The sequence below is a fragment of the Bison bison genome, unplaced genomic scaffold, assembly GCF_000754665.1.
Source record: "Bison bison bison isolate TAMUID 2011002044 unplaced genomic scaffold, Bison_UMD1.0 scf7180017864491, whole genome shotgun sequence".
Classification (NCBI taxonomy): domain Eukaryota; kingdom Metazoa; phylum Chordata; class Mammalia; order Artiodactyla; family Bovidae; genus Bison; species Bison bison.
This window is the reverse complement of record NW_011495050.1, coordinates 22854037-22876617: the sequence shown is the minus strand read 5'-3', so window position 1 is coordinate 22876617 and position 22581 is coordinate 22854037. Positions and strand designations below refer to the sequence as shown.

Sequence of the window (22581 nt, the reverse complement as noted above, 5' to 3'; positions counted from 1 at the left end):
ACCCTCCTCCTAATTACCAAATCTTGAGTATCAAATAGAATGAAGGTTGACAACATCTCTATCGTTCTTTACATGACTGCATTTTTATTGAACTAGACCCCGCCTTTAGCTTTTGGTATTGTTCTCCCATCTTAAATGTTGTCTATTGTGGCTTTTTTTTTTCTTTTGACTGATCATTATTCTTTGTATGTGCTATTTATAGTTTCCCCCCATTTAACCTCTGATTTTAACCTAAAACATTCACTCAGTTTTAATGACCTGATCTCTCTGGTTCCTCCAAATAGAATGACTCTTTGTGTTCCTATTACTTGAAAGTAAACAAAAAAGTACTCTTGTAGACTGGTTTTATGTATTTCAAATAGATTCTGGAATCTTTGAGGACAGTTGCTTTTGTAAATCTAGCGATTAACACATAAAAACATTTTATAAATGTTCGTTGAATCAAGTCAGGTAAAGAGTACTCATTTGTATTGTGTAAATTTCAAAAATATGTATATTTTGAAGTTTTTATGTTATCCATATTAGAAACTAGTTAGACCTCTTATCTAATCTGAATAATAACAATTCAGTGAACATTGTTAAATGGGTGCCAAGAATTCTAAAGATGATTAAGATTAATCCTTAAAGGTGGGCTGGCTGATTCATATTGATGTTGGTAAAAACCAATGCAATACTGTAAAGGAATTATCCTTCAGTTAAAAAAGCTTAAAAAAATAGACTTCAAAAAAACAAACAAAAAATAAATTATTACCAAGAAAAAAAGATGGGTTTCCCCTGTGGCTCAGTGGAAAAGAATCTGCCTGCAATGCAAGAGACTGGATTCTATCCCTGGGTCCAGAAGATCTGGAGAAGAGCAACCTGCTCAGGTGTTCTTGCCTGGGAAATCCACAGTGGAGCCCTAAGAGTTGGATACAATTTAGAAACTAAAACAAACAAAATTACTAATTAAAAAAAAATGTGATTAAGAAGACAGCTTGGATTCCCAACTCACAAAATAGTGAGGGTTTTAATATATAAACAAATATGTGAAAATTAAAACCCTTACCATTTATTTCAGATTTTCAAATGGAAAATGTTTAAAAGCTTCAATTGAATTGTCTTCTTTTGCTAAAGCCATATTTGACATTATCAAGTGGTTTGTTTTGATATCAACTAAAGAAATAGTTTCTGATTTTAAACTACTACTTGTTTTAAAAATGCTGTTTAAGAGTACAAAGTACAAAAATTTTGGTTACATAGGTTTTTATAGCTAAAAAAATAAAGTTGGAAGAGTCTAACATCAATTTTAGTAACCTACATACATTCAAGAAAACTTTTTAAAATTTTTGAATGGTGATTGATACTTTGCTTTTCTTTCTTCCAAATAAAAATAGGATGACCATGAAAGCTGTGGTTCTAATTCTACCAACCGTAGTACTACTGAGAACACAAAAACATCAGCAAAACCCCGAAGAATTCAACAGGCCACTCCCACAGATCCTGATTTGCCACCAGGTAACTTCTAAGGGGATTGATAAAACCAAAATTTTGATTGTTATTGATTATTGTTGTAGCCCTTTGTAGAATATATATTTTCCCTATTTTTTAGTGTCATAAAGTATTTAAAGTATATGTACATTTGCTGCATAACGTCAGAACAGATTGAAAGACATTTGTGAGAGCTTTGGAATCATTCAAGGTTTGGTACTCGTTTGCTTGAGATTATTCCTTAAGTTTCTTTATTACATCCTCTCCAAGCAATGATTTGCCTCTGAGTAATAAATACTTATCGGAGAAGGCAATGGCACCCCACTCCAGTACTCTTGCCTGGAAAATCCCATGGCTGGAGGAGCCTGGAAGGCTGCAGTCCATGGGGTCGCTGAGGGTCGGACACGACTGAGTGACTTCACTTTCACTTTTCACTTTCATGCATTGGAGAAGGAAATGGCAACCCACTCCAGTGTTCTTGTCTGGAGAATCCCAGGGACGGGGGAGCCTGGTGGGCTGCCATCTTTGGGGTCACACAGAGTCGGACATAACTGAAATGACTTAGCAATAGCAATAGCAATAAATACGTATAGTCTCTTCATTCCTCTTGCTTCCTGATAAACAAAGGAATGACACTAAGTTGTTCTCAGTTTCTGAAAACTGTAAAATTCACTAACAGAATCACAGAGTTTTGTAACTGGGAGACCATCTCTCTTTTCAGTTCCTAAAATTTTTATTTGCCTGGAAGAGTAGTGGCTTTCAAATAACAGTTTCTTGATAAATATTTAATGAAGGGAAAAAAACCCCCAAAACAAAAAAGTGATTGTTACATGATGGCTCTGTGGCCAAGGTGCATTGCTGCCTTTTTACAGTTAGCAGTTATCAGTCACTTCTCTTTCATTTATCAGTTACTTTTTTTTTTTTGAGGTATAGCTGACATTGGTATACACTTGTTTTCTGCCCCAAAGCTTTGTAAGCTTTCTGCTGGATTCAAACTAGTTATTTTTTGACTGTCTTCTGGCACCATCTACTTTACTTGTAAGAGGTTGGCATTAGTTGCATCATTTCATAGCCCTCCTGTCTCAAATTTAGGTTCTAAATTACATTTGAATTGAGCGTATTTAACTAGTGTTATTGTGATGTTATTACTGATGCTTTGTGTTCTTAGGAACTTTACCTAATAGGTCTCACTATTCCCTCTGGCTTTAGAATAAATAATTAATTGCTATGGCTGGAGAAAGTGCTAAAAGAAGTTATTTTACTTCTGAATGTTTCTAATTCTTCTTAGAGTAGTGTGATGTTTATAGCACTTGATAAATTTTTTACTTAATTATTAACTCCTTGGGAGAAATCCCTGGTGAATTTAATTAAACTGTAAATTAAATTAAGCTATAGCTTATTCTTATTTGTTAAATGAGCAACCCCTATGTCCCTCCAAATTTCTGACTACATATCCCTGTAAAACTTCTGAAGCCAACTCATTGTATAGAACTCTCTCCATCAGTATTCTGGCAAAGAATCAGTTTTAGGTTTAACTGTTGAGTCTCATGACATTTTTTTTCTTTTAGGAAAGAACTTGTTTAAGAAAAATTTAAAGCTTTTGTCAGTTGTTGATTTCACTGATAATCTTCTGTGGGCTAACTTACATGTACTTGAAACAGGTCCCATACTTTTAATGATTCTTTAGAGTCTGTGTTGGAATTTACACTGATACTTAGGATGAGAACTGATCTATTTTTAGAAGTATAAAACATAAAAACAGACGTAGCATAAAATGTCCTATTTTTAGTGTCAGAAAACAGAGCTGTTTTCTACTGAACTACTTGGGGTAGCTTTTGGGTTAATGTGCTTTTCTGCCTTAGCTAATAGGAGGACTCAGTCGTTTTTCATGCTGACATAAATCACAGTTAAAGGAGTTGCTTTAGGAAGTAACTGAACTTGTTGGGCTGTTACTGGGAGGCAGAGCAGCTAAACTTAATATTGCCAAAGGAAAGAAAAGGGATAATTTGAGAATCCGGTTGGATAATGGTAAATCATTTTATTTAAAGATTAACTCATATGGTTATTTGTGGACTCATTTCTGTAATAATATCCTGTCTGGAAATTATATTAAAGTTCTTTCATGGTAGAAATGAATTCCTGTTCTCAAAATTTCTTGGGCAAAGTTATTCTTCCAGCATCTGTGGTTATAATTTTGGAATTCAAACATTTATGTAGATTCAGAGTTGCTTTTTTGAGAAAAGTTTTGGTGTTGCCAATAATTGTTTTGTATCGTGAAGGATGGGCACCTCTCCAATAGGAAAGGAATAGCAAGTTGATATCTCATGTTTTTTGCAATTTCTGATCTTGTTATCTGGAACAGTCTTTTTGAGATTATGCATCCTGACCAGTGAGTGTATTGTGAAAGCAGTTTAGTGGGCCATGGAAAGCATTTAAAAAATATATAGCATAGACTAGAAAACCTCAGTGTGTGTGGCATGTAGTAAAGGTTAATCATATTTCAAGAGACTTACACATATGTGTGCTTATTCTGGGTTATGATGTAATACTTCTTGCTGGGAGAGAGGTCAAAAGAGTTTGAATCTGCCTGATTTGAACCATTCACATTTACTTTCAGTTAATATATAGACCAGAAACTTCAATAACTGCTAATAATAACAGGTTGAGTTGTGGGCCTAAGATACTCAGGAAGATATATTGACAGTTCCTATTTAGAGGGAAAGTTTAAGGATGTTTCATTTCTTTCTTTCTTCATTCATGCTTTCCTCAGTAGTCTCTGCACTTTATCTAGCTTAGAAATGGGATCACTTCTAATTGATTCTGTAGTCCTGTGATTTCTAAAGTGTACAGCCTTTGGCTTTGTTGAAGGTCATTGTAAGAAGCCAGCCTTTGATGCACTGCCTCTACATTTTCTCGAAAATGGCTTTAAGGGTATTGTCCTTTAATTTATTCAGGGCTTCTTAATTAACTGATATGTTTTTTCTGATTAAATATTTTTTCATTAAATATTTTTTCTACTTATTTGGTCAAGAAACTCAGATAATTTGTGTTCCAGTGCATAGTTCCTTTTTCTTTTGTCATATAATTGTCTCTTCTTTTCTCCTTACCTTTTTACTCAGAATATATATGTGTATGTATGTATACATGTGCAGGTATTTAGGGTATAGAGAAATTAAAAATCATACCCACTGGGTCTGAAGTGACCTAGATGTCTTTGATATTCATCATCTGTCATGGAGGTTAGCAAATATTTTCTATGAAGACCCAGTTATTACATATTTTAAGCTTTGCATGCCATATATTTTCTGTTATAGCTATTCCACTTTTCTGATGTACTGGTGAAATCAGTCATAAACTGTAAATAAACTAATGTTTGTGACTGTGTTCCAATAAAACTTAATAAAAACATGGCACGGCCTCATTTGGTCAGCCCCTGATCTAATACAATGTCTGGTTCTTAATAGCCATTTATGTATTCATTGCATTGCACAAAAACTCAACTGCACAAAATCAGAGTTTTCAGACTCTGATAATCAGGGTCATAGTGTCCTTGAAATGTAGAAGGAGAAGCTACTTCAGACGTTTCTGGTTTAGCTAGCTATCTTTTTTGGAATGTGGACCTTTGAAAATCTTTTGAAATAGTTATAGACCCATGTATGCACATTTAATTGGAGGAGGAAATGGCAACCCACTCCAGTATTCTTGCCTGGAGAATCCCAGGGACGCTGGGGCCTGCTGGGCTGCCATCTATGGGGTCGCACAGAGTCGGACACGACTGAAGCGACTTAGCAGCAGCAGCACGTACATTTAAAATTTGCATGTCACTTTAGGATATTCACATACTCACTGAAGTCTTTCAATAGGCCCCAGCTAAGCCTCTGATCTCGGAGAAGGCAATGACACCCCACTCCAGTACTCTTGCCTGGAAAATCCCACGGACGGAGGAGCGTGATAGGCGGCAGTCCATGGGGTCGCACAGAGTCGAACACGACTGAGCGACTTCACTTTCACTTTTCACTTTCATGCATTGGAGAAGGAAATGGCAACCCACTCCAGTGTTCTTGCCTGGAGAATCCCAGGGACGGGGAAGCCTGATGGGCTGCTGTCTATGGGGTCGCACAGAGTTGGACGTGACTGAGTTGACTTACCAGCAAGCCTCTGATCTAGCTTTTGTTTTATGGATGAGAAAATGGCAACTTAGATATTTTGATGTAGATGACAAATACCTTATTATAATTTGTAATACTTGTGGTATATGGCTTCCTAGGTGGCTCAGTGGTAAAGAATCTGCCTGCTAATACAGGAGAAGTGGGTTTGATTCCCGAATCAGGAAGATCCTTTAGAGGAGGAAATGGCAACTCACTCTAGTATTCTTGCCTGGAAGATCCCATGGACAGAGGAGACTGGCGGGTTGCAGTCCATGGGGTCGCAGAGTCGGACATGACATGCACACACCTGTGGTATACGGGAGGTGTACCTTGTTAAATTAGCAGTCATTTAATCAAGGTTTTGTCTTCTGCAGAAAATACTGAATATGAAATGGAAGCTGTGTTGTGTGTCTGTGTTTGCTTGCTTAATGCTTGTCACCTTAGGCTGGTTAGGGCTTGGTTTTCTGAAGAATAATCTCTTGTAGGGAGTTTAATAATAGCTGGAAAATATATCAAATAATTTAAGAATATTTGTAATGTATTAACTGTTCAAGAACTTGAACCAAAAATGGAAATGTATTATTCTAGAAGATAGCACAATCATTTCTTAACTACTTGCAGAAGCTCAGCAGTTTAAACTCTCATCACTGTGCCTTTCTGGAACATTTAAGGAATACCTTGTTGTAAATGAAAAAGAAATGCATAGCTTATTTTACATTTTCTATTTTTATGCTTATATTATTGTAACTTTTTTTATTAACATTTTCAGGGAAAACTTAAGTGACTAATTGTGTAAGTTAAGTTAATGTTAACTGGAGGACACATTAACATAAATTTCAGGGGATTATCATGACAAAAATGTTATGTTTTCTTTATGTACCAGTTAAAGTCAGTGTATCAGAAGCCCGACTCTTAGCGACCCCATGGACTGCAGCCTACCAGGCTCCTCCGTCCATGGGATTTTCCAGGCAAGAGTACTGGAGTGGGGTGCCATCGCCTTCTCCGATCAGAAGCCCAGACTCCCTTTATCCAGAGGCTCTGCTGTGTGCTACCTGGGTTTTGAATTGTACTGTTTTCAGCTTTTTCAAGAGGATGCTCTGGAGAAGACCTGTCCACTTTTTGCTATCCCCAGGTTGAAAGTGATGTATATTCTTCTCAAATTTCATTGAGGAAAATTATTTTTATTGATGTTATATATGTCTTATAGTCATATCTCAGTAACAGTTCTGTATTCTGAAAGGGGAAGCACAAATATTGATGGGTAGCTAGCCATTTCTGCCATACAGGTGTTCTTTCTCTTTAATATACTGAAAAGGACATTATGATTTTGTCAATAACCTTTACCATATCTAACATTTATGTTTTGTTCATAACAGAAAAAAGTGATAACTGGAGAGCTTTTACTTCATTCTGACTACATTGAATTTCAAAATATTGCTTAGTGGAGGCAGGCTGTTCAGTTCCCTAAATCTGTATGCTGTATGCTGAAGCAATTAGTTGAAGGCTATCTTTGCCCTCAGAATTAATGGCTTTGTATAGGAGATATTGTAGACTACTAACTACAGTGTGAAACCAGAGCAAAGAAGTAAGGAAGTGCAATTAATGCTTTTGGGATATTAAAAGGAAGGACAATTATGTCCAGGTATGTGTGTCCTCTGACACACAAAGGTAAAATGGAGAGGTAAGAAAGATTGAAAGTGAAAGGGTGGGAAATGGCTTAGTGGACAAGTAGTATCCAAAAATAAAATCAGCCAAAATAAAACTTAATGCAAAAACATTGATGGCCAGATGCTGAGTTATATTAAAAGGTACAGTTCTCCAAACAATATATGATGACTTTTTATGTACTTAACAACCTACCTTTGAAATGTGGTAGATCAAGCAGACCTTCTCCCCCAAAAAAATCCCCAAACTGGATCTTTAAATACCAGAATTGACAGGATTATTTTATAGAAACATAAAACTCTGTTCCCAGCAGATAAGACAGTGTACATTTTTTTGATATACACATTTGGTATCTATAGCCACTGAAAAAGACTTGGTTAAAAAGGTCTTGAAAAATTTCAGAGATTCATTATCATAAAGATCATTCTCTCTGGCCACAATACAGTTAAATTAGAATAACTACTGATATGTTTGAATTGATTGCTACAGTTTTATTATTTGTTTTTTCTTTGTAAGCTCTGATTTTCATTTTTCTATTTCCCCTCTCACGCTAGTTGTTTGCTTTTCAGTGTCCTGAAATAAATGCTCCATACTTTCTTTCTAGGTTTTGTGGCTATTTCAGTGAGAAAGAATGGAATATGCTTACTTTTATGTTACTTAGAACTGGAACCTGTTAACATTTTGATGTACAACCTTTGAAGACGTTTTTTTCTGTGTGTGCGTGCTGCATATACACATACACTTATACATTTTCTTTTGTAATTTGCATTTTTTAATGTTAGGAACATGTTTCAAGGACATTAATTTTTTCACATTAAACAAAAAAATTTAGCTGCACCGGGTCTTAGTTGTGACATGCAGGATCTAGTTCCCCAGACCAGGGACTGAACCCTGGTCTCCTGCATTGGGAGCACAGAGTGCTAGCCACTGGATCACCAGGGAAGTTCCCTTTTTCACATTGTTATTTTAATCATTAGCATGTATTTTATTGTGTTCCACAGTTTGTTTAATCAGTCCCCCCCCTTTTTTTTTTATTTTTAAACTTTACATAATTGTATTAGTTTTGCCAAATATCAAAATGAATCCACCACAGGTATACATGTGTTCCCCATCCTGAACCCTTTTGTTAGTTTTTTGGGTTATTTTTCATTTTCAGTTTTGTAAAATTCTCTGACAAACATACTGGCATGTAAATCTTTGCACATACCTCTGTTTAGTCTATAGCATCAAAATTTGTGAATAATTATAAGGTTTTGACATGTATGACCAAATTATTCTCTGTGAAAAATGTCACAGTTTTTTCTTCCAAGCACATTTTTGGTCCAATGCTGTTTTTTACTATTGTATTTCTTTGAATCTTTTATAGATGGAAAATGCTATTTATTTTTTATTACTAAGTGGAATTATCAATTTTTTTACCATGTTATTCTCCTGTCGTTTTGTGATGTAGAAAAGCTAACTTTTACATTTTGTTAGCTGATCGATACTCAGTATTTTTCCGTTACATCTTTTGGATTTTCTATATAAAAAACAGTCATCTTCGTGTACTGATAATTTTGTGTTCTTCTTGTCAGTACTTACACTGATTTCTCTTTTGTACCCTAATTTAGTTGTTTATAACTTCTGTAACTATCTTGAATAATAATACTGATAAGTATCTTCAACTCATTGCTATTTTCCTTAGCTCCTACAGTAGCTGCCCTAAGTTATCTTTTACTTACCAAAGCTGATAGATTTTTAAAAATTATTATTGAACTTCTCTATTGTATTACCAGTAGGAATTCTTATTCGTAACCTTCTAAAAAAGTTTTATTTTGAAATAATTTCAGCCTTCCAAAAAAGGCAAGAACATTACAGAGAACTTACTTTTCCTTTAATTATTTGAGCATAAGTTGCCTATATGATGCTTCAGTAACCCCAGCTAAATTTTACACCAAAAACTTGATCAGGAAGTTTTTAGGTACTGTAACCAAGTCATCAACCATGGAATTTCTGTTTTTGAGCAAGTTGGTTTCCTAGTGACCATGTTAGGGCAAATACTTTCTGTTTGTAAAACTGGTTTGTAAAACAAGCTTTTTTGTTTTTAGTCACTAAGTTGTGTCTGACTCTATTGCGACCCCATGGACGGTAGCCCACCAGGCTCCTCTGTTCATGGAATTTTCCAGGCAAGAATACTGGAGTGGGTAGTAGCCATTCCCTTCTACAGGGGATCTTCCTGACCCAGAGATCAAACCTGGGTCTCCACCATTGCAGGTGGGTTTTTTAACCATCTAAGCAATCAGGGAAGCCCTCTTTTTAAATATTTGGTTATTTTACTGTGGTGAATTGGCTTATTCATCTCAGCTTGTATAATGGGAAACTGAGAGAAGGTATTGAAATGTAGGTGAAAAATCCATCAGTTTTTCTATCAGTTACAGTACATTTAGTATTATGTTTCTGTCATTATTTTGCATTGTATGTTTTCTGAGAGTCACTGCCCCTCCCTCCTTTTTCTTCCTCCCCCCACAATAAAAACTCATGAACTCTTAAGTGGTTTTTATGAATTCTTTATTCATGACAGGTTTTCAGAAATAGGAAAATCAGTATTAGTCATGCTTCTTGACTTCTCAGAAGCTGTTTATTTTTAACATCTGTATTTAATAGTGATAGCATGAGGGAAATAAACTTTTTAAGGGTGAGCATTTTGATACTTAAAATTTACTTTTGAAGCTTAATTTATGTATCATTTTAGCATCTATCTTCCCTGGTATGATAATATCTGAAACCTTAATCTTACTGATATTTTGTGTGTTAATTTTATGGCATATGATAATTGGCACTTTAAAAGCTGCTAATATGAGAAAAACTTGAATTTAGTCATTGTACATTTCTTTTCTATTTGTATCCATTGGGAGTGAGTGAAGGAATTGGTTTTTGCAAGCATGTTATGGTTGAATAACTTTAACTTGGAGCAGGCTTCAGTGTAGGTGTTAATGTCAGCTGCTAACAGAAGTTGATTCTGTTTTGTCCAGTAAACTTGTGGTTTAAAGAATATAAGCAGATAGTTATTTAAGTAAATAGCTAAATTTTAAATTAGTTTTTATATAGATTTTATAGTGGAAAATACATTTTAATAGTTTTTAATCTTTTTCTTCTTTTTAAATGCTATTTATGAAGGCAATGGCACCCCACTCCAGTACTCTTGCCTGGAAAATCCCATGGACGGAGGAGTCTGGTAGGCTCCAGTCCATGGGGTCGCTAAGAGTTGGGCATGACTGAGCGACTTCACTTTCACTTTTCAGTTTCATGCATTGGAAAAGGAAATGGCAACCCACTCCAATGTTCTTGCCTGGAGAATCCCAGGGACAGAGGAGCCTAGAGGGCTGCAGTCTGTGGGGTCGCACAGAGTCGGACATGACTGAAGCGACTTAGCAGCAGCATGCTTAGTTTTATTTATATTTTCTATTAAATTCCTCAGTAATATATCTGTATATGCTTATTATGTGAAAAACTTCTGATATTATGAATTCCTGTTACGCTTTTATCTATTCTCTTTCTTTCCCTACTTTTCTCTTTTGTCTTCATCTTTGTGTTCTTTCCCTTTCTTTCTTTTAGTACTTTTTGTATTTTCTTCCTCAGTCATATTCTCCCTTTCCCATTTCACTATTATACAATGTTAAGTCGAAGTAGTCAAATTCATTTTATCTTCCTTTCTCGAGCCTTAATTTTTGAGTATTTTAATAGCTATTTAAAAGTAGGAAGAGAAGATGGTAGCTGAAAAAATAACTTTAAAGAAGCTTTTCTTTTTATATATTGTATAATCAGTGTACAGTAACATTGTTTCATTTGAGAAAATGTTTATAAAACGGGCAGAAATCAACGTACTTGTAGATTACATGGCCTTTGAATGAGACCTAGTATTATGTTGTTAAAAAGGTGTGGCTTCTATGATTTCTCTAGTACATGAAACTTCATGATACAGAACTTCTTTGCAGGGGTGTTTGTTGAGAAGGATCTGGTACTTACTAACTCTTTGGCAAGGCTATTTCCCTATCTGAATGTTGGTTTCATCTTTGCAAAAGATGCAAAATGATACTCTCATTGTTCATGTACATTAAGTTCAGTAATATTTTAAGGATAATTATTGATTTAACATTTAATTGGAATATTTTTCCCCTTATTTTATAGGCTATGTACAGAGTCTGATCAGACGAGTTGTAAATAATGTAAATATTGTTATAAATAATCTGATACTAAAATATGTTGAAGATGATATTGTCCTTTCAGTCAACATCACATCCGCAGAATGCTATACAGTAGGTGAATTGTGGGATCGTGCATTCATGGATATTTCTGGTGAGTAAATGTCAAGATTAGTTGACGTTTTTCTTTTTCTTCTGTTGAAACATTTATCTTGGATTCTAAACCTTTTTTGGTCCACCAGCCTCTTTGCTAAGTCTACTGAAAGCTTTATATCTTCATCCTGAAAAAAAGGTACATATATTAAATTTAGCATACAATTATAGGAGATTATTAGACCTTCAGATTAAGAAATCTGACTTGTTTTCTAATACTCTTAATTTTTATTCTTATCTCATGCTTGTTTCAAATGTTAATGTCATATTTTACAGTACGGTGGGTTGAAGGAATAAAAATTGAATAATAATTAAAATTTTGAATGTTTTTGAAAGAGGAAAAGGAATGTGTTGCTTTTACATAGTTCAGTAATGGCAAAACTGTGTATCTGATGTATGTTTTAGATTTGTATACTGCAGAGCATATTTGGGGTGTTTGGAAAATCACAAAGCCTCCTTTATTATGTGCTGCATTTTCCTTCTGCTTATATTAAAATAACTATTTAATAATAATATATTTTTAATAACTACCAAATACTTTTTATTATTTTATATATTTTCAACATGGAAGGTAGGCATGTTGAGAAGCCTTGAAAATACAGCTGTGAAAAAAGTGCTGCTGTTTTGCTAGAAGACATAATAGTTAAATAAGTCACAACACTTTGATACATGTTCTGATAGTGTAGGGAGTGGGTATTTTTGGAAAATACAGTAAGGAGACTATTGTGAACGCCTTGTATCTGTGATTTGCTATTGTACATAATTGCTAAAGGCGCTGGCACTAAAGTTAGACTACCTGAGTTTGAATCTTGACTCTCCCAACTTCATAGAGATGTGTGATCTTGTGTGAGTTACTTTGTGGTTTCTTATTTTCCTCAAATACATACCATAGCATAAAAGTATTTGTTACATAGTAAGTGCTCAGAAAGTGAGCTGCTGTTATTATTATTTTAATTCATTTTCTCAGATTCTCATTACAGTTCCATAAAGTGATACCCTTTCTCATTTGTTAGTAGTATATTCATTTATTTAAGTCCTAGTAACAAGACAGCAAAGTGAAATTGAGTCTCAGGGTTTCCTAACTTGCCTTGTTAAGGCGTAAAATAGGAACTAGAAGAACTGAAATGCAGTGTGTTCTTTAGGGTTTGGCCTTCACATTTTAAAAATGAAAAATAATCCTGATATTACAGCTCTGTTGTAAGGCATAAATAAGAGCATATGCAAAAACCCAAGCTTGTTTCTGAGATATTGTCAATGCCTCTAAAAGGGGAAGCAGTATCTACTTCAGAAGTTAAAGGATTAAAACAGAGTAGTTAAGAAAGAATGAAGTCTTCATGTATGGTAAAACATGAATGAATCTTGAAAACATTATCCATGCGTGTAAGCATTTCTTTAGGACATACATAGTACTTAGGAGTGGGTTTGTTAGGAGGATATGCAAATATTCACATTTTGAAAATAATGCAGAGTCTTTTTCTACAGTGCTTGTTAGGTCAGCATAATTATTACCCTCATTTTATAGATTGGATTGTAGCACATTATCTAAAAATACCAGAAGTAGAATTCATTTTGTATGTTTTTAAGATAGTTCTTATTAGTGTTTAGGAAAGTATTTTTCAAAACTTAATCCTTTTCACTTTCACAGAAATGTTTTCTAGAATATCCTTGAAATATGATTACTTTAGCATAAAGTGATTTTTATAGTGTAATGGAGGAGAACATGTGCTCTGGAGTAAGGTTTTCAGAGTTTGAATTATAGCTCTGCTCTTTATAAACTGTCTGACAAGATAAATTATTTACCCTTATTGTGCCTTCATTCCACAGCTTTTAAACAGAGCCATATAAATATTATAAGAAAGAATGACTGCAGAAGATTTAGTGTAGTGTCTAATAGCAAATACTCAGTGAATTATAATTATTATAAAGAGAGGGAAGAAAGCAACTAGAGGGTTTCTTTCATTTCTTCTTATGATAATTTCTTTCCTATTTTGATAATTTCTTTAATTTGTGTATATGTACATAATAGTAACTAAATCATTTATATACTGTATAACATGAAATAATGTGGTAAGTTTGTATTTTTTTCAGCTAAAAAATTTAAAATTTATTTCCTTAATAAAACCTTACTATTTTCATACATGTACATATTCTTTATACATGTTAAAAACTTAAATCCAAAAGAAGAAAACAAAATTAAATGCTGAATTAATTAGAGGTTGCCAGGATGTACTCAGAAATAGAATGGACTAAAATATAGTTTATTGTTTTGAAGATTGCCATGGCCATAGTGTATGGATAGTTGCTAACTTAAAATCACTGACTAGGTAGATTTGAGCGTGATATTTACCAAGGAATTATTGTTAGTTAGGAATAAATTTTCTAAAGGTTTTGTTCTCTAGTTTGATACTCTACCAGCAATTGTTTCCATTTTTATTCCCTTGAAAACAGACTTTATAATGTTACTGGTAATTTGGTAATTTCCTCATTAGTCATTATTTAAAAACATGTTGGCCACTAGAATTTTCTATGATGATGGAAATGTTTTACTTTTTACTGTCCAGTGCCCTAGCCACTAACTGTATGTGGCTTTTGAGTACATGCAATGTGACTAATGCAGCCAAGGACCTGAAATTTTATTTCCATATAATTTTAATTCATAGGTAAATTTAAATAATACTGTATTCATGGTGGCTACCATATTGAAGAATGCAAGCTTTGAGAACAGCAGTATTTCAGTGGAGAAATAAATGTTAAATAAGCGACTATTACTCAAATGTTTTTATAATGTGATTTTCCAAGAATTTTATTGTTGTTTAGTATTCCATTGCAGATAGTGAAATGTAGATAAATTTTTATAAACTTTGTCTTAAATTTGTAGTTGGGAGTCAAGCAAATTGGGGACAAGCTGCTTCATTTCTTTGGCTTCTGTTTGATTCTTCATACATTAAATGGGGATTATTGTGCCTATTTCATAATATTGTTGGAAGCTTTCAGTGATGCATTAAATGTGAAGTTCTATTCATAGGTGCTGACAGTCCTAGTTAAATGCTTTATTAATCTTATTTCTTCTATTATTTTTATTAGTTATACTAATAAAGAATTGCCTTTTTTTTTCTTCTAAGTTTACTTTTTACTTAAAATGTTTTTCTCTTTTTTCTTTTAGCAACTGATCTGGTGTTGAGAAAGGTTATCAATTTTTCTGACTGTACAGTTTGTCTTGATAAACGAAATGCCAGTGGTAAAATAGAATTCTACCAGGATCCTTTATTGTACAAGTGTTCCTTCAGAACTCGTCTGCATTTTACTTATGATAACCTAAATTCTAAGATGCCATCTGTTATAAAAGTAGGTGTTTCTTTTTCTAATAGTCAAGTTGCATGTTTCTACTTTGTTTATTGATTGTTATACATACTAATCATTGTTAAAAAGCAATGAGGAAATTAACCTCAAATATATAATGTAAAAATGTTTTGTTCATATTATAACTTTTATGTTATTTGTTATGTATTATAACTTTTTTCCATTTAGTGTTCTAATAAAGATATTTTGGGGACAGCTTTTTTTCCCTGTGACTTAGATTCCATTTTAGTTTTTCCTGCTGATTGTTAGTGTTTTTCTCTTCAATTAGATAGAGGAGATCATATCAAAAAGTTTATTTATACCGATGGTGGACTGAATATTAGTCTTTATTTCAATCCTTATAAATTTTTCATCTGATAATAGTTTCTGACCCTTGTTTTCCTTAGATAACTTTATAAGACTTAATTTGCTTATCTATTAGTTTATTGGTTTAGGGAATTTTAGCTGTCTATGGTTTCAAAATGTGATTAAAACCTTAAGAATATGTGAATGTTTCAGTAATATCTTTTGATCCACATGAAAATTTGTTCTCCAGGTATTGGCAAATATTTTTAGTGTTTATCATTATTCTCTAAGGGTAAATTTTGTGTTGTTTTATTGCATAAAAATTTTCTCAAAAAAAAAATTTTTTTCTCTATCTCTTACCTATTTATCTGTCTTTGAAAAAGAATTTACACAGTGACTTGTGATTTTGTTAACTAAGTTTTCACATGGAATAAATTTTTATTATTGAATTATAAGCTTTTGTATTGTAATGAAAAAGCCAGTCCTAAGCCTGAACACTGGTATTGACCACTGTGCTTGTTTTGGCGTGGCTATAGAAATTATTTATTATTTTTACATAGTGCTTTTAAAACATAAGACATGTCATTTTGTGTAGCTTTGAATTTATACATGAATTCCACCCACTTTTCTTTGGTAGTGCTCACTCTTGAGTATCTTTTTTTCCTTACACTTTGTACAGGACACATTGTTTTCTTTAAATTCTGTTACTCTTTCCTTCTGTTTTATTTTTTTTTTAAATTTTATTTTATTTTTAAACTTTACATAATTGTATTAGTTTTGCCAAATATCAAAATGAATCCATCACAGGTATAGCTTCTTAGACAAATATAAGCACGGAATAGTGTTGATTCAATAGTAATTGTGTCCCTATCCCAGGACAATGGACTTAAACATTCCTTCTTTGACCTTGACTCTACCAGTGAAGTTGGGGAATGTTAAGAGTAAATTCAAGATATATTTTGAAAGCAAGTAATGAATATGGGGAAGCCTTACCATATAAAAATTTCTTTATTGATCTTTAATACAGATTTAATTGTACATTTTAGGATGTGGGTAAATTAGAGGAGAGTAGTACCACTTATGCTTAACTGAAATTAAATTTTCAGTTTTTTATTAATAGTACTGTGATATAAGATTTGGTGTTTTGACTTAGAACCATCATTTTTGTGCTCTTAGTCCTAGGAAATAAGTATTTAAATGGACATGGTTAAGCTCATTGATCATCTCAAAGACAGGGAATTTCCAAAAATGTTTGAGACACTCTAATTATTTGTCAAAGGTTCTCATATATGTTTCATTAGGTGACTTTTGAATTTATTTGTATTTGGGTAGACTTTTTGTAATTTTCTATCTTTTGTGAGTAATAAATGTTTTAGAGATTATATCATCTACGAGATACAGAGCATACAGATGTGTTATTTAACATTTCCCCTTGTTAGTGAAAATTTACTTTTTCTTAACAGTTTTTCAGAGGAATGGAAGTCTACACATAAATCTTTGACCACATCTCTGATTGATTCCTTAGGAATGATTTCTGTAATTGCAAATATCTTATTAATGGGTTTAAACTTTTAAGGCCTGTCATCTGAACTATAAAATTGCTTCCAGAAATGTTTAACCAGTGTATATGCTCATGAACATTAAGGGGAATGCCTGTGTTATACTCTACTATCCTTAAATATGATCATACTTACATAAAAGCCAACTTGTTTAGCAAAAATAATGCAATTTAATATTAATTTGATTATTAGCAAACTTAGATATTTGAAAATATGTTCAGTGGCCATTAATTTTTTTGAAAAATTCATTCAGGGTCTTTGTCAATTTTCCTATTGTTGGTTAGCTTTATTGATTTTAAAGATATTTATATGTATAATGTATAAAATATCTTTTATATTTTAAAGGTATATATGTTTATGTGTATAAGATTTTAAGTGCATACATATGTGCATACAGGATTGAGGTTGATTTTGCTAAGACAGCTATCACTGGTGCTATTGGTGCCATATGGTATTTAAAAGAATGTGGCAGATAAATGTCAGATTTAAGAAGAGCTTCACAGGCCTGCATTGCACACCTGCATAAGCCTTCCTCAGTTTTCTTACCTCATTGTAGTTTATTTGGTGTATGATTTTTGTCAGTTTTTAAAACCTGTACTCATAATTGAGTATGGTATTTTATACTTTCCCGTATAATTTGCTTCCCTTGAAGTACAGTTTTTTTGTGCCTTTGTCCCTAAAGATACGCTGATTGCCATTACTTTTTCAAGTTTCATAGACACTCAAATACCAGTTAGTTAAAATAAACCTTCCAAAAGACTTACTTTATGGCTTAATTGGTTTTATTCCATGTTTATGTAGCAACAGGAAATTATTGTATTGAGCTTGTCTTTATATTTTATTGATGTATTGTTCTATAAGGAGAACTTCGATTGTTGACTTTGTGTCCTATTGATAGTAATTAGTCTTACTTACAATTAATTCATGTTGTAAATTTTATACCATGTTTAATTCTTTTAAAGTTTGTTTCAGAAATTTTCCTGGTCATATTTTCCCTTTGTTTTCTGTACCTGACAATTATTTTACCAGGTGCATACTTCCATAGTTATAGTGTTAGTAGTTTACTCACTTAACATATGTTTTTAGGATATGTATGCATTCTTTTTGGTTAATAAGCTGGAAAGGGTGGATTAACGACTTATAAAATGACATTATGAAACTTTTATTCTTATTTGTGACAGAGATCTTTATGGTTTTTGTTGGAGTACTATTATACTCTTAATATTATAGGATGGGTACTTTGTTAACAAAAAATTTTTGGAAAAGTAATTTTGAAATCCATTGTGACTGTATCTTGTCATGATCATTTCTATTTCCACTTAGATAGTTGGGATTAACATTGCTTCTATCTAAAGTTAGTGATCATCATAGGAAAATTTGTTTAAATTTCTAAGATTTTAGAGCTGTCATTTTGGCTTAAGTATTAGAAACATTGAGACATTACTGTTTTTCCTATGGTACTCCATTTTAAGGCTTAACATTTCTGTACTTATGTTTAAATAGTATTCTCTTTGAGTATACTTTTGTTGATGCTTTTGTTTTCTTCAAAATACAGATTCATACCTTAGTAGAGAGTTTGAAACTTTCTATCACTGATCAGCAGTTGCCTATGTTTATCCGTATAATGCAACTTGGAATTGCTCTTTACTATGGAGAAATAGGAAATTTTAAAGATGGAGAAACAGAAGATTCTACTTGTCACAATAAAGATATGTTGGGAAATGTTACAGGTAAATACAACAAAGTTTTTATAACTATTGTTCTTACAAATGTTTTCACCATTGTGAAACTTGAAAAGCTACAACATTAGATTATATTTTATAGTATTCTAACATGATGGGATGATTTGCTTAACACTGATTTTTTTCTTTTCTACATTTTGCATATTATTCTTTTTTTTCCTACATGCTAAAAATAACTTGACTATTTCTAGTAGGTATAAGTGTTCAGAATATACATTATACAAAAGGATAGTCCAGCCTCAAGATTTCCTAGTAAGTTATAGTACAGTTGACCCTTGAACACATGGGTTTGAACTGTGTAAGATCCACTTACACACAAATTTTTTTCAGTAAAACTGCATGATCCATGGTTGGTTGAATCCTCAGATACAGAACTATAAATATGATAGGGAGTTGACTATAAAGTTATACCTGGATTTTCATCTTGTACTCCTAACCACCTTGTTATTGAAGGACCAGCTATATTGATAATTTTTCTATAAAGTCTCACTGAGTTATTTTAACTAAGTTATTTATACTTAATTATCATATGTAATTATAATTAACTGTGTGTGCTGTGCTTAGTTGCTCAGTCGTGTCCGATTCTTTGTGACCCCATGGACTGCAGCCCTTTATGCTCCTCTGTCCATGGGGATTCTCCTGGCAACAATACTGGAGTGGGTTGCCATGTCCTCCCAGGGTTCTTCCTAACCCAGGATCGAACCCAGGTCTCCTGCAATGCAGGTAGATTCTTTACTGACTGAACTACCAGGATAGTCTATAATAAACTATAATTACACCTAATTAACTGTATGTTTTAGAGGATACCTAGTTAATTAATTGGAGCATTACTCATTGAAGTATATACTTCATTGAAAGATACTTAGTGGGTTAATTTCACTTATTCAGTTCATTATACTTTTACTAAAGCCTATTTGTATGTAAGACATTATTGCTGGGAATGTAGGAGAATGCAGAGATAAAGAAATGTGGGAAAGTACAGAGACAGATTTAAAATCTTAAAATCTTAATGTACATTGGAGTGGACAGACATGTAAACAGTTAGTTAAGCACTTAAACAGTTTAGTGGATGGCAGATATTTGACTTATTAATATTAGAGGTATTAACGATTGGAAGTAGAAAAATGGTGAAAGGAGTGGTAGGCTTTGACTTGTGTTGGTCTGAGTCTCAGGAAAAATTTGGAGAAGGTGATGATTGACTTTCATAGTTAGAGCCTTTAGCTAAAGGGCAGTTAAAACTTGGGAACAAATAACCCCATTAAAAAGTGGGCAAAAGGTCTTTATAGAGCTGTTTCCAGAAAGAATATCGAGGTGGCCAACAAGCATGTGAAAATATGCTTAGTATCATTAGTCATGAAGGGTAATACAAGTCAAAACCACAATGAGTGCTTTATAGCTACTAACCAGTGTAGTTAAAATTAAAAACGACTCATAATAAGTGTTGTCAAGGATGTGGGAAAATTGGAACCTTTAAGCATAGATGGTGGGAATGGTACACAATCTGGTTTGTCAAAAAGTTGTACATAGAGTTACTATATTATCCAGCAGTTCTGTTCCTAGGGTTATATGACAGAACTGGTAGAACAAAAACTAGTTGAACAAAACCTAGCATACAGAAGCTGGTCAGTTCATTTTTTCCACCATGCTATTATGGTAAATTTCAAATATTAATATATGGAAAGTTGAAAGTATTATACAATCAACAGCCACTATGTGGTTGAGTAGATGTGTAGGATCTACTCATCATCTGGATTCTACAGTGAATATTTGTCACATTTGCTTATCATGTATCTGTTCATCTAACATCACTTTCTCTCCATCAATTCAACCAGTTTTTGCTGCATTTCACGGTTAAGTTATGGACACCAATGTACTTCACCACTAGATTTCAACAGTATATCCCTATCTAAAGTTTATGTTTATTGACAGTTCTTTTTCTTTTTCTTTTTAAAGGTTAAATTCATAAGGTAAAATGCATAAATGTTAATTTAAGTATGCTATTTAAGAAGTTTTGAGAAATGTGTATGCCTGTGTGATATGGGACACTCATCAAAATATGTGTCATTAATATCTCAAAAAATTATCTCATGCCACTATTCAGTCACTTCCCTTCCTCCAACTCTCTGCCCACTCCCCCTTCCACTTAAGAAAACCCTGTTCTGAATCTCTAAAAAAGAAAGAAGCCATGCATTAGTTTTTGCTGATTCTGGAATTTCATGTAAATAGAAAACATACAGTATAAATTCTCCTGTGAAAGGATTCTTTCCTCAAGCATAATATTGTTTTTTTACTTTTCATTTTTAAAAACTTTTTAAGACTTAATTTTTTGAGCAATTTTAGATTTGCAACAAAATTGAAGGGTAGGTACAGAGATTTCCCATATATCCCCATTCTCATACATGCATAACCTCCCCCATTATCAGCATCCCTCTACTTATCACAACTGATGAACCTACATCATTATCACCCAGAGTCAGTAGTTTAAAGTTCACTCTTGCTGATGTATATTCTGTGGGTTTGCACAAATGTATCCATCATTATGGTATCATTCATAGTATTTTCACTGCTCTGAAAGCATTGTATTTGGGGGTTCATCTGTATTGTTATATATATCAGTGTTTGTTTCCTTTTTATTGCTAACTACATTGAATGACTATGCCATATGAATGTAACATAGTTTATTTAGACATTACCCTGTTGATGAATGCTTGAGTTATTTCCATTTTGGTTATCATAAGTGAAGATGACCTGAACATTCTTCTGAAAGTCTCTTGAAGACATGTAGCTATTCTTTTTCTTGGTTTAATACCTAACAGAAGAATTATTACATACTTTTTTAAAAAATAAATTACCAGGCTTTTCCGCCAAAGTAATTGTGCCATTTTACATTCGCATCCCTGGTGGCTCAGAGGGTAAAGTGTCTGCCTGCAGTGCGGGAGACCCGGGTTTGATCCCTGAGTCAGGAAGATCCCTGGAGAAGGAAATGGCAACCCACTCCAGTACTCTTGCCTGGAAAGTCCCATGGATGGCGGAGCCTGGTAGGCTACAGTCCATGGGGTCGTAAAGAGTCGGACACAACTGAGCGACTTCACTTCACTTTGACTTCACTTCACATTCCCATCAGCAATGTATGCTAATTGCTTCACATCCTGGGCAACATTTGCTGTTGTCAGTCCTTTTTCACTTTTTGCCATTCTGATGTATATGTTGTGGTTGCTCATTGTGGATTTACTTTGCACTTCCCTGAGGAACATTTCATGCAAAGATGAGCTCGATAAAGGACAGAAATGGTATGGACCTAACAGAAGCAGAAGATATTAAGAAGAGCTGGCAAGAATACACAGAAGAACTGTACAAAAAAGATCTTCACAACCCAGATAATCACGATGGTGTGATCACTGACCTAGAGCCAGACATCCTGGAATGTGACATCAAGTGGGCCTTAGAAAGCATCACTACAAACAAAGCTAGTGGAGGTGATGGAATTCCAGTTGAGCTATTCCAAATCCTGAAAGATGATGCTGTGAAATATGCCAGCAAATATGGAAAACTCAGCAGTGGCCACAGGACTGGAAAAGGTCAGTTTTCATTCCAATCCCAAAGAAAGGCAATGCCAAAGAATGCTCAAACTACTGCACAGTTGCACTCATCTCACACACTAGTAACGTAATGCTCAAAATTCTCCAAGCCAGGCTTCAGCAATATGTGAACCCTGAACTTCCTGATGTTCAAGCTGGTTTTAGAACAGGCAGAGGAACCAGAGATCAAATTGCCAACATCCGCTGGATCATGGAAAAAGCAAGAGAGTTCCAGAAAAACATCTATTTCTGCTTTATTGACTATGCCAAAGCCTTTGACTGTGTGGATCACAATAAACTGAGGAAAATTCTGAAAGAGATGGGAATACCAGACCACCTGATCTGCCTCTTGAGAAATCTGTATGCAGGTCAGGAAGCAACAGTTAGAACTGGACATGGAACAACAGACTGGTTCCAAATAGGAAAAGGAGTTCGTCAAGGCT

General features: G+C 33.7%; 1 protein-coding gene across 10 annotated transcripts in view; it reads left to right on the top strand.

The window, feature by feature from the left end:
• Window positions 1–22581, top strand: part of VPS13B (vacuolar protein sorting 13 homolog B (yeast)) — an 805833-nt gene that overhangs the window by 52830 nt on the left and 730422 nt on the right. For all 10 annotated transcript variants that reach the window (XM_010863525.1, XM_010863528.1, XM_010863522.1 and 7 more), the window contains exons 4-7: window positions 1374–1494; window positions 11448–11615; window positions 14778–14959; window positions 18374–18548. In XM_010863525.1, the coding sequence (XP_010861827.1) occupies window positions 1374–1494; window positions 11448–11615; window positions 14778–14959; window positions 18374–18548 (646 nt within the window). The remainder of the gene's footprint in view (window positions 1–1373; window positions 1495–11447; window positions 11616–14777; window positions 14960–18373; window positions 18549–22581) is intronic.